The sequence below is a fragment of the Dermacentor variabilis genome, chromosome 1 (assembly GCF_050947875.1).
Source record: "Dermacentor variabilis isolate Ectoservices chromosome 1, ASM5094787v1, whole genome shotgun sequence".
NCBI lineage: Eukaryota > Metazoa > Arthropoda > Arachnida > Ixodida > Ixodidae > Dermacentor > Dermacentor variabilis.
Genome location: NC_134568.1, coordinates 222,400,897 through 222,418,727, shown reverse-complemented (window position 1 = coordinate 222,418,727; position 17,831 = coordinate 222,400,897). Strand labels below are relative to the sequence as shown.

At 41.9% G+C, this 17,831-nt stretch overlaps 1 protein-coding gene across 1 annotated transcript in view; it reads left to right on the top strand.

Annotated features, from left to right (window-relative positions):
- Positions 1 to 16,444, top strand: part of LOC142557638 (uncharacterized) — a 65,772-nt gene extending 49,328 nt beyond the window's left edge. Inside the window, exons 8-10 of the mRNA XM_075669618.1 lie at positions 308 to 559; positions 1,701 to 1,957; positions 12,745 to 16,444. Of these exons, the coding sequence (XP_075525733.1) occupies positions 308 to 559; positions 1,701 to 1,957; positions 12,745 to 13,098 (863 nt within the window). The 3' untranslated portion in view covers positions 13,099 to 16,444. The remainder of the gene's footprint in view (positions 1 to 307; positions 560 to 1,700; positions 1,958 to 12,744) is intronic.
- Positions 16,445 to 17,831: the final 1,387 nt, after the last annotated feature.

Genomic DNA, 17,831 nt, shown 5'->3' with positions numbered 1-17,831 from the left:
TTTCTGAAATTTGTTAATTTAAGGTGTCGATCGGGTACTTAAGCACTGCAGGCTTGTGTTATTCAGGCAGATTGTGAGCTTTTAAAGTAGTTGATAAAGTTCGACATGGCTCTTTATTTAAAAGGTGCCACTGTCAACAAGAATGACTGTTAATCACTGCACAAATTAGTTCTTCAACTTTCTTGCAGCACGCTTAAACCCTTGTTGTAACTCTTGTTCTGCTGCATGCTTCATCGATTTTGTCATGATGTTTTCATGATTTGCCTTCGTAACGTGAAATTACACAAGTTATGTTCTTATTCCACAGGCAACCTGCGGTCCCATGAGCGGGCAATGCATAGTGCTGACCAGCCTGCTCGTTGTAGCCAGTGCTCATTTTCCTGCTCATCTAAGCGAGAACTGCGGCTGCACAGTGCAACTCACCGGGAAGGTAGTCTGCACTGCACTGAATGCTCATACACATGTGAGCGACGTAGCTCCCTGACCAGCCACATGAGAAGCCATGACAAAACTCGACCATATAATTGCCAGGCCTGTTCGTATGCATCAAAGCACCCTGGTCAGTTTTTTGTGCCTTCTATGCCTTTGCTTTACGTATTGTGCCTGGTGTGAGGTTATACATGTTTTTTAAAGTGACGGTGAAAAGTAACAAATTCAGCATATACAGACGACTTACATTAATTCGACTCCGATGGGATCGACAAAACTGATTGAATTATCCAGTGGGTTGAATTAAACAAGGGATAGAAAAACCACTGAAACATCACTGCTTCGTTGATTTATTTAATTGATTGATTGATTGATTGATTGATTGATTGATTGATTGATTGATTGATTGATTGATTGATTGATTGATTGATTGGAACTGGGGAAAGGAGGTAGGAAATAAAAAATGCAGGCATCATAACTGTGTCACCCTTCAATGGACACCTGAACCGTCCCACGGCCGTTAGAGAGATGGAGAGAAAAGGTGAGGAAGGGTAAAGTATAATAGACATAGAGAAAGGGGAAAAATGGAAGAAATACAATATATACCTAAGTGGAAAATGTGAGGAATGTGCCACTGCTTGCCCGATATTAAAACACACCCGAATACAACGTGCACACAGTTTATAAGTTCAAATCGGAAAACTAACATAGAAAGGGCATTAGAGCTTTTGAATAGAGTAGAAGTCTAATGCGCATTCGATTTTTGTAACAAGAAAAATATTGCATGTTTCTAGTGAAGGATTGAAATAATAAAAGCTTTTACCCATGGAATAGCAGTTTTGGATGTCGGCGGGGCCGAATCTAATTAACCAAAAGATCTAATTATCTAGAGTCAAATAATAAAAGTCTGCTGTATTTCAGTACCTCATGGCAGCTGATCTAAAGTGCAAGGCAGTGAAACCTAGTGTTTGAAGTGCCACAGGATCTTCTGTGGTTCCGTTTAAGCAAAGAGGCGAAAATTTTGCTTACGATAACACCTTTTTTGCCTTGCCAAAATGCAAAACCAACCAATTTGGAGGCAGTTGTTTCGTTAAAGCAGTAATTCCAGTCAGGCTATTTCTGTTTACCGAGATTCTACTGTACAATCTTATGATAACTTTTAACATGCTTTTTTTCTCTGCTTAGTAGTTGGGTAGTGAAATCTTAAATGGCTAACATCAAATCCTAATATATTGTGCAACCAATAATCAGCTGTTTTCTTGTTTTAACAGCCAACTTGCGCAGTCATGTGAAGAACAAACATTCAAAAAAACCACCAAAGCCAAGAAAAGGAGTTGTCGGTGCAAGTCAAGCAGTATCATGCCATCGTACCTATCAGTGTAGCGAGTGCCCTGAAGCCTTTGTGCGGGAAGATTCTCTGCGCTCACATTGTCGGCTCCACCGCAAGGGTATCTTGCCGCCTGCTGCATTACCGCCAGCTTCTGAAGAGGCAGTACAAGTCACCAGTGAACCTCTTGCCACTGCTGCCGTGAGTGTGCCTAGGTTGGCAAAAGGGTTGCCAGTAAATATCCGCATACTTTGTCGAACGACAACTCAGTAGTACTCTAGGTTCTCTTTCTTTATGTTCGCATTTCGATGGGGGCGAAATGCGAAAACACCCGTGTGCTTAGATTTAGGTGCACGTTAAAGAACCCCAGGTGGTCAAAATTTCCGGAGTCCTCCACTACGGCGTGCCTCATAATCAGAAAGTGGTTTTGGCACGTAAAACCTCAAATATTATTATTATTTCTTCATGCTTTTTCATTAGTCCCATAGTGTCTTGTAGCCCAGCAACTCTGAAACAGTTGTGAACGTTTGTGCGTCGGGCTGCTATTGGCAGTAGTATACTAGTTGCTTCTGCTACAAGCGTCTGATATCAAGATGCGGAATTCATTTTTTCTCTCCAAGATTCATGGCAGTAGTGGACATTAGAAGCTATGTGATACTTTCGAATGAACTGTTTACTTGAATGAATTTACTGCTTTTTAAGTTATCGTTAGTGCACATGTCACATTTATGGATTTAAAGCTGGTCGCTGCCCAGGGCATTTCAACATTTGTTCATTGAAATCCTGAAACTAGTATTAACTTCAACACGTGTCCTTATACTTGCAGGGAAATGCTTTGGTGTTCTGTTTAGTAATGTCCCAAAAAGTGCTCCTTGTGCACTGCCGTACAAAACTCAGTGAAACGTTAATGTGTTTCGGGCCAAATTCGGCAATGAATATCTTGAACATGATGGTAGTCTCGAGCTTCTTATTACTGCCTAGTGATCATGCCTTGAGCACGGACTGGTTTAAGTTCTGCAGTTGCAACACATCCACAGAAATTATTCACCGAGAAGTTGATTAGTGGAATTTACTTAATTAGAGGGTGCAGCAAAAGTTTCCACACTCAAATAAAAACCCATAAATGTGGTTGAAATGCACTGTAGCCAACTCACTTTTATGTTAAACTAATGTGTTATGTTCTACGTACACAAATCCAGATACAGATTTCCAAAAGTCCACATTTTACGCAAATGCAAGCCTTCAGTTGGCTTGGAAATACATCGATGACAGCACGGGTGTAGTCTACATCTTATTTACTCCAGGCTTTTTCTAATTCCCGACAAAGCTGCAAAATTGCGCTGAGGAGTAGAGCAGACGGTGCTTTTTAACACAGACCAGACTGAATAGTCAAGTGGGTTTAGATCCGGGCTGTTTGGGGGCTATACTGAAGCAGAAATGAAATCAGGGAAGTTTGTTGTGCACCATTGTTGTACCACCTTCGCGTTTTGAGCAGTACTGGAATCCTGCTGATATGACCACTGACGGTTTCTGGAGTGTGATTTGGTTCATGGAAGGACTCTTTCTTCAGGGCATCTATCAGATGATTTGTGCTGTTCGCTTTGGCTACCTATACCAAGAAAACCAGTGTTATATTTCTATCAAAAGTTATTGCCCCCAAATCCATCACTGTTTGAAAATGAGAAACTCTTGACGCAATCCTTCCACTGTTGTTGGCTTCTTTTGAGGCTTCCTGTCAATACCATATCATTTGATGGTTTGAAAACTGCTTGATGTTGAACACTGCCTTGTCTATGAAGAGAATGTTGCAATGGCTTGCCGTTCCGCCGAAGCGTTTGAGCAGGTCCTTGCATCTTATGACCCTACCAGCCATGGTTGCTCAGTGGCTATGGTGTTGGGCTGCTGAGCACGAGATCACGGGATCGAATCCCGGCCACGGCAGCCGCATTCGATGGGGGCGAAATGCGAAAACACCCGTGTACTTAGATTTAGGTGCACGTTAAAGAACCTCAGGGGGTCGAAATATCCGGAGTCCTCCACTACGGCGTGCCTCATAATCAGAAAGTGGTTTTGGCACACAAAACCCCATAATTAAAAAATTAATTAATCTTATGACCCTGGTCTCTGTCCTGTGTATTGTGAGTCTATGAGCTTTCTGATCCTTGAACTTCTGCAGCTTCTCTTTCACAATTCTTTGGACAGAACGTTCAGAAATTATTTCGGTTTGGGCCATTAGGCTTTTTTACAACTGATTTTCTGGAGAGTGGGGGAACCTTTGCCACACTCTGCATATTAGAAAATTGCAGTCAAATATCTCTTAATTTGATTTTATGGATAATTCAAACTGGTCGATCAGAGTCACATGTATTTAAATAGGGAAACACTCCCTCAAATTTGAACTCCTAGAACTGTGCAACAGTTGAACAAACTTCCTCACTGTCACGGTCTGCCTTTTGGACAAACCTGAGCCAAAGGAAAAATTGCAACGCATCACTAGCTAGCGTAACAGTGCATACTGCAGAAATTGAGCCTTTTGGCTTTGTATGACATGCTAGTCCCACACGGCATGCACTGCCTCCCTGGAACCAGGATAAAGTGCCACACATTTTAGCATGCTGCGATCGTGTGTTATATTTCAGCAAATAAGCAAATTAATGATGCAGTTAAGAATAATGCTTTGGGGCATTCCAAATTGCCAATGAATGACCAGCACTAAATGCTATGGTATTTATCCTTTGCATTTCCAGGTTGAATTAGCTGCCATCGCTCAGTGATCCATAATTTCTGAGACAGCAATTCTGAAGATGCATGGTCTTTGTCTTCGCATTAGCCCTAGGAGATGTCTTGTTGGTTACTGGAAGATGGCGGGTTCTGATATCTGCCAAGTGCAATGCCATGCAGACAAAAGTATGCGCTGCGGTTTCCAATGGTAACACAGTCAAAATGGCACCATGAAAGTGGTCATAGAGGCCATCGGTGTCTTATTGCTGGGCTACTGATGAGAGCCAGGTCAAGTTGCAAGCAACCAAAATTCATAGGTTCTCATAAATATGTATGGCCATGTCTTCATTTGGGCCTTGTCGGCATGCTGTCATCTGTATGAAGTGAATGTCATAGGCGCTTGGAAGGTTCCTCAATACAGATAGCAGAGCCACACTCCAGCTTGCCCAGGTTGAATACGTATGTCCTTCAAAAACATGCCATGCTCTAGCCATGTCGCATTTCATTGTTCTGCAATGGAACGTTCCATGTGTACTGATGAATCATGACAGATGACAACGTAATCCACAGTACATACCCACGTAGCAGGGTCATCCTCGAAACCCTCGGGTTGAGTGGTCAGGTAGAGTGGTCTCAGCTTGCCTTGGAACTGCAGCACTTTGGACGACTGAAGCAATGCAGCTGAACATGTTACGCAGAGAGATTCTAGACGTTTTCACTCCTGGCAGCCACAGAGGAGGCTTAGGTGCTGTCCCCGGGCCATGCATTCGTCACTTGTTTTGAAAAATGATATCACTGGAATATCTCTGCACGTTCAAGAACGATTTTCGACTGCGCCATTGTAAAGAAACAGCCGGCCATCCACCAAAATGCCTGTTTTAATCCAACTTCTTCTCAACTTCCCTGTTCAAGCTCTCTCGCAATGTGTGTGTGTGTGTGTGTGTGTGTGTGTGTGTGTGTGTGTGTGTGTGTGTGTGATGCATGTCTGTATGTATTTGACTTCTTATCATGTGATTAATAAATATAGGGCCCCTCGGTTAGTGCTCTTTCTTCTCGTTTAGATATATAGCAGGTGATTCAGCAAACACTCTTAACATTTTTTTCTTATTTACCTGTGGTAGATAGCACAATCCTAGTCTGTGAGCTGGTCTGCTCGATGAGGCAGACATTGCTTGCACATAACACTGAAATACATAATTGACTAACTACAAATTTCACTAATTACCTTTTTAACTATTACCTTATGGCACATATTGCAATTAAGAAATTCTAGCCTGGGAGTTCACAAGGCGATGCCACTTGGAATGAATTCTCAAGATTACACTAGTTTCAACATATTAATTCCCGAACTTTGCGGAGAAATGCATTGGCGTTCCACTTACTTTTGTGCTTCAATGAATAAAACAGTGTTTTGTTAAGAAAGTAAGTGGAACAACAGTGTATTTTTACAAGTTTGATGGCACAAATCTCATAAGTGGTGTCATCCACACAATTATTTTCCAGTGGATATGCCTTGCAGTCTCACCTGCTAGAATTTGTAAATTGCAATATGTGCTATAAGGTAATTAATTGAAAAACTAATTAGCATTTTTTAATTGTTCAATTATGCATTTCAATTTCTTGTGCAAGTAATGTCCGCCTCTTCGAGTAGAACAGCTCATGAACTAGAATTGTGCTATCTGCCACAGGCAATTTTCTAAAAATTTTGAAAGTTCGCTGAAACAGTCTGTGGTATATATATATATATGGGTCATTCCATCTCAAGTGTACTTGATGTTTTTTCGACCATCTCCAATTCTGCTGAAAAATATCATACTGTTTTACCTCAGTGTGGGAAGCAATTATTCAAGTGATTTTTTTTTTTAATTTGTAATGCCGTGTGGACGCTTCGAAGGTTGCGCACACAAGTGAAACTATGCCAGGCAGAAAAATTTCTATAAAGTTATTGCTGTGACCTGTTACTGCGAATATTTTTTTTATAGTCGCCAGACGGTACTCTTTCATGACTATTGTCGTTTATTACTTTTTATTTTAATTTACATAATTTTTAGCCGTAAGGAAAAGCCGACAATGGCCTCTTGTTTAATATTTTTTATTAAAAAAAACTAACATTTCCATGAGGAATACACTCACAATATGAGCTTGGTGTGTGTGTATACTAGATGATAAAAATACCCTGATAAGAGATAAAACCCCAAATTTTCGCCTAATGTCATGGCAAAAATGACAAAAATTACGTTCTGACTCAATTTGTGGCTTCATTTTCACAGTGTAGCGTTCCAAGTGAAAATATGGCTTAGTCAGCATTGCATAGTATGCTTTGCTGCCTATCTACATAGAAAGATTTAAAAGATCAAATTTTGTTTTAAGCGAGAAAAAAGTTTTTGAACTGCACAGTCACAAGGTTGCGCAGAGCATCTCTTTGTTTCACCTTCACTACATAGCACGAAGGTCGGCGTTTCAGTCTGGCTCATTTTAAGTGTTTTTTGTTTTTGAACACGAGGTCTTTGGTGACTTCAGGTTTATTTGGGGTTTGTGGGGACTGAGTTTCTAGTCATTGTCATCTTATAGAATTAAATGATTGCAGGCCTTCTAGTGCATCTAAGACAAGAAAATAGGTGTCTGAGTTAAGCTTGGAATGAAAAAGATGCACAAGGATAGCGTACAACTATATACGGAGAAGTTATAACGCATAATTCTTACAAGATACGGCGAAATAAATTCAATCCACATGTCCCCGTTAACACAAAGCGCACCAGAACAAGAACCAGAACTGTGGCTTTATTCAACGAACAGGCGATTTGTGGCGTTCTGCTAAACCTAAAACAACGAAAAAGGCCACTGGCCCGCTGGATACTGAGAATGTCTGCGAAGCGGTTTTAAATGTGTGGTTGGAACATGTATTTGTATCATATATGCTTCCCGCGACGCCAGCCACCGAGGTTGGGAAAGCGATGTCAAGACGACCGGAGGAGTGTGCATTATGAGCAGACAATAGGTGTGTCGTCTGCTACTGCTCCTCAATATACTAGGCAAAGCTACAGCTGGCACAGAATCAAACCGGCATCCACGTTTACAGTTTCTTTCCGATGGTCCATGAGTGAAGAACATGTATCAAGTCGACAATGTGGACGACAGTTTCTGTGCATCTTCGGTTTCTGAGAATTCAGGTACATGGATTTGCGTAATAATTCATGGCACATTTAGACTACACGATGTCTCTAGTTCACATATTTCCTCTCCAGGACAAGGGGACTTTTACACCACTGTGTTGCCGGACCCACATAAAAATTCTAGCCTTACATTCGTAGGATGACGAAAAAACGTGGCTGTAAAGTTCAATAACATTTCTTGCTCTTTTTGCATGACACAGCTGGCTTATGTCAGTTAGACTTTCTGGCATGTAGGTGCCAACATATAATTCAATGGCACATGTTCCTGGCAATAGTATTTTTACGCTTTATTTTCAGGTGGTGAATTACCGCACTGTTCACTCGGACCGCATGGGTGCCACAGGACAATCTACGTGAAAAATCAGTACATCAGTAGTGTCAAAGAACTGAGCGAACTTGATTGCCGGCTCTTGATTCTGCGTTCATAATGTGCACTGAATGATACAGTATGAGTATGTGGCCATCATCACCACCTCTACGTAAAGAAGTACATATTGCACATAGCATCCAAATGGTGCTTGAATCTGTTTCTTTCACACATTAAGAATTACTGAGGATCATCTGTGATATCACTATCCTTGTCAGATTCCCACCCATCTTTGGATCTCATTCGAGGAGCTAGATTGTGCCAAGCTTGCATGCGCCGGTGCCATGAAGTGGAGAAGAGGTGTTCTTCTCAAGGGGCACTTCAGTATCTGAAGGTGCCGGCCCTTTCGGTAGTCGCACATGTGGGAGGTGTGAATGGGTTGACTGCCACTGCTATGGAGACATCTACCAGCAGAGCAATCGATGAAGGAAGCCCAGCATACTGTGTAACAGACGAAGGCCTGAGCCATGGAACCGCTGCACAGAGACAAGCGTGAACCTTTCCAGCACCCAATCAGACTGCAAGGACAAAGAGACAATGTTTCGATTTTATGCTTACCGACTATGTGACTTCAATGGAAAGTGTGAAAAGAAGATAGAGCTCTTAACCCTTGTGCCTTTGTCTCGGTCTAAAAGAAAAAAATTATGGACTATTTTGGAGCCTCGCAAGGACAAGTACGGGCAGCAATCAAACTGAGAACTGAACATGGAATCCTCAGCACCCCACCAAAAAAGAAAGGCCACCCAATCAGCGAAAGCGTGAAGAATTTGATAAAGGGCTTTTATGAAGATGATAGTGTTTCATATTGTCTCCCGGGAAAGATGTAATAGCAGGGCGACAAAAGCAACTGTTGCTTTTGAATTTAAAGGAGCTGTATGCAGAGTGGAAAAGGGCTCATAACATCAAGTGTGGATTTTCCATGTTTGCAAGTTTGCGACCGTCAAACTGCATGGTAGCAGGGGCAAGTGGCACACACTCCATTACGTCTGCATAGATCATCAAAATGTCAAGTTGATGATCCACAGTTCCAGATTAAAGAAGTCCCTGCAAGAACAGTTGGCAACAACTGTGTGTGACGCAGGAAATGAAGATTGCATGCATGGGAGGTGCCAGACCTGCCCCAGTACAGAGAACGCCGAAACGGCACTCCATAACAGCCCACTGCTTAACAACGAAGAAGTGGACCACATACATGTACAGTAGTGGGTAGGTGGCCTACGATGCAAACTCGAAACTCTTCTGCTAACACCAGATGACTTTCGTGAGAAATTTTTAGAGGTGCTAGCCAAAGTGAAAATTCATCATTATATCAGCAAGAAACAAGCATCCTACCTTTGTTATGCAAAGTCAAAGCTTACCAAAACCGAAGCACTTGTCCTTCTAGACTTTTCAGAGAACTATACCTTCATTATGCAAGATGCCCCACAGGCCTACCACTGGGTGAATGAGCAAGCAACACTGCACCCATTTGTAGTCTATTGCTGCCCTGACGAAGAAATTGTAGTCAAGAATTATGTTGTCATTTCTGACTGTACAGAGCACGACACCGTTTCAGTGTCCGCATTCCAGGCAGACGTTCTGACAGTACTCAAGCAACAGTTGCCACATCTAGGAAAAATCCTCTACTTTTCTGACGGAGCTCCAGCACAGTGCAAAAACAAAAGGAACCTTGTGGACCTCTGCAATCACGAAGATGACTTCGGGATTGGTGCAGAATGGAATTTTTATGCTACAGCTCATGGCAAGAGTGCCTGTGACGGTCTTGGAGGTACCGTGAAATGCCTAGTAGCCCGAACCAGTCTTCAGAGGCCACTTCATGACCAAATCATGACCCCACACCACCTGTTCACATGGGCAAAGGAGAGTATCCAAGGGATAAGTATTCTTTGGGTATCGAAGGAAACTGCTCAGAAAAGAAAAATTGTGCTGTCCCCGCGATTCAGCAAAGTGACTACCATAAAAGGCACACGGAAGTTTCATCACTTTAAGCCCTTCTCGCCGGCTTCAATTCTCGCTGGGGTTACATCCTATTCAACCACCGAGGTAGTTCGAGTATCGAAGCGAACTATGCTTACAGCGGAAGGCTACACGCGAACGGAGACAAGAAAAGGCAGGCAGGTATTTAAGTTGTATCAAAGTAGGTTTGAAATAATGCTGTGCGAAATAAAGCAGCCATGAGAATGTATTTCTTTATTTGTGATCTTTTATTTTGGGGGACTCCTAAATATTTGCAAATGAAGCACCGCGTAAGAAATGCGACTCAACATCTAGCGGTGGACATCGAAGAAAGTGTCTTCCGTGGCGCATTAGGGCACCATGTGGTTTGTTGTGTAGAGTGTACTGCCTTTGGTATCAGCCCAAATTTTAGAAAGCAATCTCTCCGGGATTGGCCCATATTTTTCGTAGAGCCGCACTACTGGTTCCAGTTTTAGGCGCACGCTGTGTGAACGGGCACATGTGGATTTATTTTGCCATTAGGTGTTGAAACTTCTCCGTATATAGTTGTACGCTAACCTTGTGCATCTTTTTCGTTCCAAGCTTAACTCGGACGGCTATTTTCTTGTCCTACATGCACTAGAAGGCCTGGTATCATCTAATTTTACAAGATGACAATGGCCAGAAACTCAGTCCCCACGAACCCCAAATCAACCTGAAGTCGCCAAGGACCTCGTCTTCAAAAAGAAAAAGAAGAAACACGTAAAATGAGCCAGACTGAAACGCCGACCGACGTGCTATGTAGTGAAGGTGAAACCAAGAGATGCTCCGCGCAACCTTGTGACTGTGCAGTTCAGAAACTTTTTTCTCGCTTAAAACAAAATTTGACCTTTTAAATCTTTCTATGTAGATAGGCAGCAAAGCATACTATGCAATGTCGACTAAGCCATATTTTCACTTGGAACGCTACATTGTGAAAATGAAGCCACAAATTGAGTCAGAACGTAATTTTTGTCATTTTTGCCATGACATTAGGCGAAAATTTGGGATTTTATTTCTTATCAGGACATTTTTATCATCTAGTATACACACATACCAAGCTCATATTGTGAATATATTCCTCATGGAAATGTTAGTTTTTTTAATAAAAGATATTAAACAAGGGGCCATTGTCGGCTTTTTCTTAAGGCTAAAAATTATGTAAATTAAAATAAAAAGTAATAAACGACAATAGTCATGAAAGAGTACCTCTGGCGACTATATAAAAAAATATTCGCACTAATAGGTCACAGCAATAACTTTGTAGAAATTTTTCTGCCTGGCATAGTTTCACTTGTGTGCGCAACCTTCGAAGCGTCCTCATGGCATTAGAATTTTTTTTTGAAAATCGCTTGAATTTGCTTCCCACATTGAGGCAAAGCAGTATGATTTTTTTCAGCAGAATCGGAGATGGTCGAAAAAACACCGAGTACACTTGAGATGGAATGACCCGTGTGTGTGAGTGTGTGTGTGTGTGTGTGTGTGTGTGTGTGTGTGTGTGTGTGTGTGTGTGTGTGTGTGTGTGTGTGTGTGTGTGTGTGTGTGTGTGTGTGTGTGTGTGGAGAGAGAGAGAGAGAAATGAGAAGCACAACTTAGCAGTTATCTTCTGTTTATTTGCCCAACAGTTTCAGTGGGTGGACTGACCTTTTTCAAGGTCTACAGTAAATTTTTGTGACACAGTCTCTTCATACATGTAAGTAGAGAAAGCGAGAGAAAAAAAAAGTGGGGCAGAAAAAAGGGAAAAAAAGAAAAGACGAAGGAAAAAAAGAAAGTGTGGGGTAGAGCCAGGGGCTGAAGAGATTACTTGTTGGTAACGGGGTTATGCACTGCGCATTCATTGAGGCACACCCCTTATCAGTGGCAGTGTTCAGGTCTGACAAGTTTCCCAAGACGAGTGTCATGGAGTCGGGAAGTAAGAGGCATAAGAAAAGGAATTCATTACACATGCTTCTTCATGGTAGACGAGCACGCAAGCCATTTTGTGGTGTTCTGGTCAAGCAATGGCATTTCAATGTGAGTAGAATGTGTGAAAATATTAATAAATAACATTTTCAAAAACAAAAATCATAAAATAATCTTATAAAAGAAGGAGTGGAACAAGGTAGGGAAGAGTCAGCTCTGAGGAGTACTAGGAACTGATCTGGGGTGGGGGGGGAGAAAAATGTGCGTGCGTGCATATGTATGTATGTATGTGCATTATTCAACATAAAAATTGTATTCATTGCACTTGTAACATACTAAAAGGTCATAACATGGAGGGTTGGTAGACTTTAACCATATCATGACAAAGCATGCGAAGTCATTTTTATGATGGCATTGCTTCTGCTAGTTCCATGGCACATGCCACTACTTTAGACCAAAAGTTGGTTTGTCACATATTGGTAATCGGGAAACATGCATGAAGTCTATACATCCATATGTTATAGCATAACAGAGGAAGCCGTCAGTAAAAAGGTGTCACTGATTTAAACCATTCCACATGACATTACTATGACTGCACTACTTGCCTAGATGCCTTACAGCTGTAAGATTAAAGTACCACCTTTTACTCGTTAGCTTTAGTGCTGTAAAAATTTAGTGGTTCAGACTTGTAACAGGGTGAGGGGCCTGTACAAGGGGCCTGCATTCTAAGAATTTCTTATTAAAAAGCTGTCTCTTCAGGCTTTAACACTATGTTCTCCTTTTATTGCACGTTAGTCCAAAGTGAAGTTGAGCTCTGACGGTGTTCTTGCTGCTTTTCTTTTCCCCGCCAGGAGGGCTCAACCCCTGTGCAGCCATCCATGAAAGATAATATTGAACAAGATTTAGATCCTGCTTGCCTTGCTCCTGCCACAAGCAGTGCTACGTTCACAGTGTGCACAGCATCTGAGCAAGTAAATCCACTATGTCAGCCACCAGAGGATGTCATGGGACCAAGCCAAGTGCTTGAGTGCCTTGTTCAGGACCCTGTGACAATGGAATTTCTTCCAGACAAACAGCTGCTGCTCCTAGCCCCAGGGCAGGATTCGACCTCTGCATCTACCACCAACCTTTTTCTGCTAGAGTCAGCATTACAGCCAGCTTTTTGGGCATCACCACCAGTGGCCACTCTCGAGAACTCTGCTTAGAAACAACTCTTGTAACTAAAACTGTACATACCATTGAAGCATAATGCAAAAATGTCCTCTACTTCTATTAGAGGGTTGCAATTAGGGCTTTATGGGATTTTGTCTTGTGAAATGCAAAGTAGGTATATAATGCAAAAAAAAAAGGCACGAGGAAACCAGAAGGCACAACACACATACGCACACCACACAGTGCTACTTTCAACAACATTCTTTTAACGCGATAGCGTTAAGGAGCTCGTGTCGCAGAAAAGCCGGTGTCGTCGGTGTCGGCGTCCGCGGCGTTGGCCGTGAGCGATAAATCACGGCAGGCACTTCATAAATAAAAAGCAACTTCCAAGATGGGCTGGGTGGGAATCGAACCAGGGTCTCCGGAGTGTGAGACAGAGACGTTACCACTGAGCCACGAGTCCGGTGCTTCAAAGTGGTACAAAAGCGCCTCTAGTGAACGCGGTGTTACCTTAGAAACGAGCTGTTTCTACGGCTCAGGCGTGCGTCGCTTGCTCAAGCGCACATTTCGCTGTCGCGCCGAACGCTGCGTTGCTCGACGCTTACCGCGTCCGATGCGGGGCGCGTAGTCGCTGCGCCGTAGCCCAATACCCCTTGGCGGGTCGACGGGAACGCTGTCGCGTTCCACTCTTGAAGGCGAAGCTTAAGCGTCCTCCAAATTTTTTACTGCTACTTTCGACAACAAAAGTTACCAGATGCATGAGGTATTTCAGAACAGAATGACGACTCCAGGAATAGCAATGATATTTCAGACAATATTAGACATATCTGTTTTGATTATTTTTTTCCACTGCTGTTTTCGATGTTTGTTTAATATAATTAGTATCTTCCGCCTAACTGATTGACTGAACTTGGCTTCAGGAATGGCTGCATGCTCGGATCAGATGCTGCTTGTTGATGTTGGCCAGTGCTTCCGCAATAGTCGCCTTTGGCAAGTTTTTAGCATTGTATGCCTGTTTGTTGGTCTTCCTCTCAATGATGCCCCCCATAAAATGCAGTGCAGCCATTTTAAGCACTGAAAACTAGGGCATCGCATTGAGGATTACACAGCTGCCTAAGTTCGCAGCCACAAACTCTGCTCATACTGGCCTTTTGGGAGGGAGTAAATCTATCACATAGGATTGGTGCCTAGTGTCCTCGTGCGTGGAAGCCTAACTGTTTACTCTGCCACCTATGGCTGTTTGGTGCAATGGCCATTATTGGCTTTTCAGGGTTTCCACTCACGTGACCTCCACCTGCTAGAGAAACTCAACCACCTAAGGGATGCCTGACCGCTGGCAGTGCTTTCTCTTTGTCACAAATGACAGTTAGCTGTTAGGAGCCGTTAACTCTTTTCTCACCAAAAGAACAAGGGATTTTGCCACCACAAAGAAGGTGGTGATCTCCAAGTTGCTCTGGCCAGTATCTAAAGTGACTAGGACTGCTTGTGTTTGTGCTTGCGCTTAGGAGGGGATGGGCGCTTAACATATAATTTTCAGAATTCTGCTGTTTTGAAACTGTTAATACTGGGTGCTTCTGAGGTATTTTACGGTTGTCATTTGTCAAGCAGCTATATTTTGACCAGACAAATCTGCAAAAGGATTTGGAAGCTATTAGTGAGGAGCTTTAGCTATTATGTTATAAACATAACATTTACAGTGTGCATCAGAAGTGTGCAGACAGGTGTTTATCTGCTTAATATTCCAAGGATTTTCAGCTGCTTTTCTAGTTTTAGTGCATGACTGCATTAAATTGTCTCTTTCCTTTGCAATTCATGCACAAAACAATTATGGACTTTTGCTGAGCAGTACCTTCAAGCTTTGGTAATTTCAGCTTGCACTGGTACAGCACATGAGCTCATCTGCCAGCTTTAGCTGATGATACATAAAGAAGTTGCTCTTGTGATGTTGCAGTGAGAACTACAGCCAAGAACTAGGTGAACACTAGCGCTTTGATGAATTGCAGTCAATTCCAGCAATGGCGTCTGGCCACTGAGGTGTAGAGAACTTTGATCCCTGTTGGAGCGTTACGCCAACAAAATGGTAATGGTTGCTTCTTGCAGTCATGCAGGGCCACAGATTCATAGGCATCGTTAAGTTACTCTAATGGTCTTTCTGTCAAGCTCAGTGAGTGTTGTCTAACCATTGTTGCTGCAAAAATAGTTCTTGGGAATTTGACTACTAACAGTGTTGGAGAAGAGATTACGTTTAGCTCTCTCTTTGACAGGGCTCTAACAAGAGGTACATGACAGTGTCCAGGGCATCATGAAGTGGTATGGCCTTTCAGTCCAAAATATAGTAAAGCTTACAGCAACCTTTAATGTCAGCCACTACGTGCTTCTTTAGCCAAATTGGAATGTTCTCATAGTCCTTCTTGTAGCCTTATAGTTAGTCTTTCAGTGAGTTAAGTGGCTGTGGAGTAAGCTTTCTACAGGGGGTAGGCAAGCTGTGCTAAGGCTATTCCCCACTGCAAAGACAGGTTGAAAATTGCAGTTACTCCCAGAAGGGCTGTTCTGGGGATGCGAGCCGATGAGTTGAAGAGGTGTGCTAGTTTTCTAGGTCACCAATGCAAATGATATTTGCCAACGTAACCTTGAATAAAAGACACCCGAAAATGCATTTTTTTTTTTTACTGAAAATTGCGATTTCTCTTACCGCATCCTCCCTAGAAATGCCTATGCAGTGAGGCTTGAAGTACTTGGCTCAGAAGTATTGAGTCGGACCTGTTCTAAACCCCAAGATTCTGTCTCAGACTTCTGTTGACACCTTCTCAATGCTTCTGGGGGCTTGCATCCTTCTGAGACATATATGTTGGTTATGTCTCGGAAGGATATGCTCATTAATACTTTGTTTTTCTTCTTTTTTTTTACACTTTTGGCATCGTGGCCAATTTTTGAAGAATGATGCACAAAGGATAGAGGGGGAAAAGGCATTGAGTATGGCAACAGCCCTCCCCTCTTCTTTTTTTTTTTAAGTCTAGTTGTGAGACTTCTGGCTACTTGTGTTTTTGGGTATAGATGCTACACTTTTTTTATGCTTCAGAACTCTCCTTTTGATTCTTGTAACTGTTGCTTTGTGAAGTCAGTGGTCTGTTCCTTTAGATTTTGTGCTCAGAAGGAAGATAATGAAAGCATTAATTACTTGGAATTTTACTAGTATTTCAGTGAATATGCTCAATTTTAAAATGCACATGACATAGTTTAGCCAACTCAGGATGTACCAATATGAATGTAAGAGGTATACTCACAGTATTGCAATTGTTCTTTACAAAGACCTGGTAGTATATCTGCATTCACTCGTGTTTTCCATGACTTTGTGAGAGAACAATGGAATTGCATATTTCTAATAAATGCAGTCGCAGTGCTGCGTCTCTATTTTCTTCACAAATGTTACTTGTGTTACGTTTCCAGTCTCATCATTTTTTTTTTCATAAAGTGCCCAAGAACAGCTTTGCGCCATAATATTGGTGCACTTGTGTTACATAAAGAACATAAAACCAAAAAACAAAATATCTCAAGCAACAGTGGTACAAAGTTCAACAAAAAAATTGAATTATTCAGAGGCAGAAGTCATAATGAGCAAGTATTAGAACTGAATAGATCAAGATTATCACGCAAGTTATTTTGTTGTGTTACAAGACGTGTTATAGCCTTAGAGGTGCAAGAGCAATTCACATAGAAAATGCTAGGATTATGCAGGTTAGGGCGAGGCATGCAGGACGTTACAGCTGACAGTAACCACGGACAGGAGAACTGGTTGTGAATTAGTTTATACAAAAATAAGTAATCACGGTATTTCCGCCTTACTTCTAGGGGTCTAATATTAAGCATGCGCAGTACACGCTCATAGGCATAAAATACATGGCGTCCGAGAAATCGATCTTACAGGATACGAATGAAATGTTGCTGAACACATTCAATTTTTGCAACATTGGTCAAATTAATACAGTTCCGTACGACAGAACTAAACTCTACTTCGAGCGGACAAAAGAAAAATACAAGAGAATAACGCAGTTCACATTCGTAAACTTTTTAGTCATCCTTGATATGAGGCCTAACTTCCTGTAGGATACATTAACGATGCTTGAAACTTGTTCTAAGAAAATTAGCCGGGAGTCAACCAATATTCTTAAGCCACGTGTACAAGTCGCTCTTTTCAAAAGAATGTTGTCAAGTGAGTATTCGTATAGTAAAGGGCACATTTTGCGATTAAAGGAAACAACAAGTGTCTGCGTTGGATTAATGCGCAAAAAGTTAGAAGCACACCACTCCACTACAGAATTAACATCTTCCTGTAATAATTCACAATCCTGCTCCGATTCTATTTCACGGTAAAGTTTAATATCATCGGCATATAAAAGGAGACACGAATAACGCAAGCATTCTTCAAGGTTATTAACAAAGATATTGAAAAATAATGGACCTAAGATCGACCCTTGCGGAGCACCAGAAGTTGATTCATAAGGTAAAGAGTACTTAGCACCAACGCGAACATAATTTAACAGAGTTGACCAGTAGTCTTTAATAAGCGTGCATAGCCTAGTACTAATGCTGTAACTCGAGAGTTTATGGATAAGAAGATCATGAGAAACAGCATCAAATGCTTTTGACAAGTCGAAGTATACAGTGTCTTTGGTTAGCAACAGCGGGACCTGCAGCATCAAGAAAAGAAACAAGGTTTGTTTCCACAGACCTATCATGAACAAAGCCATGTTGGTGTACACTAATCTTATGCTTAAAGAAAAATGAC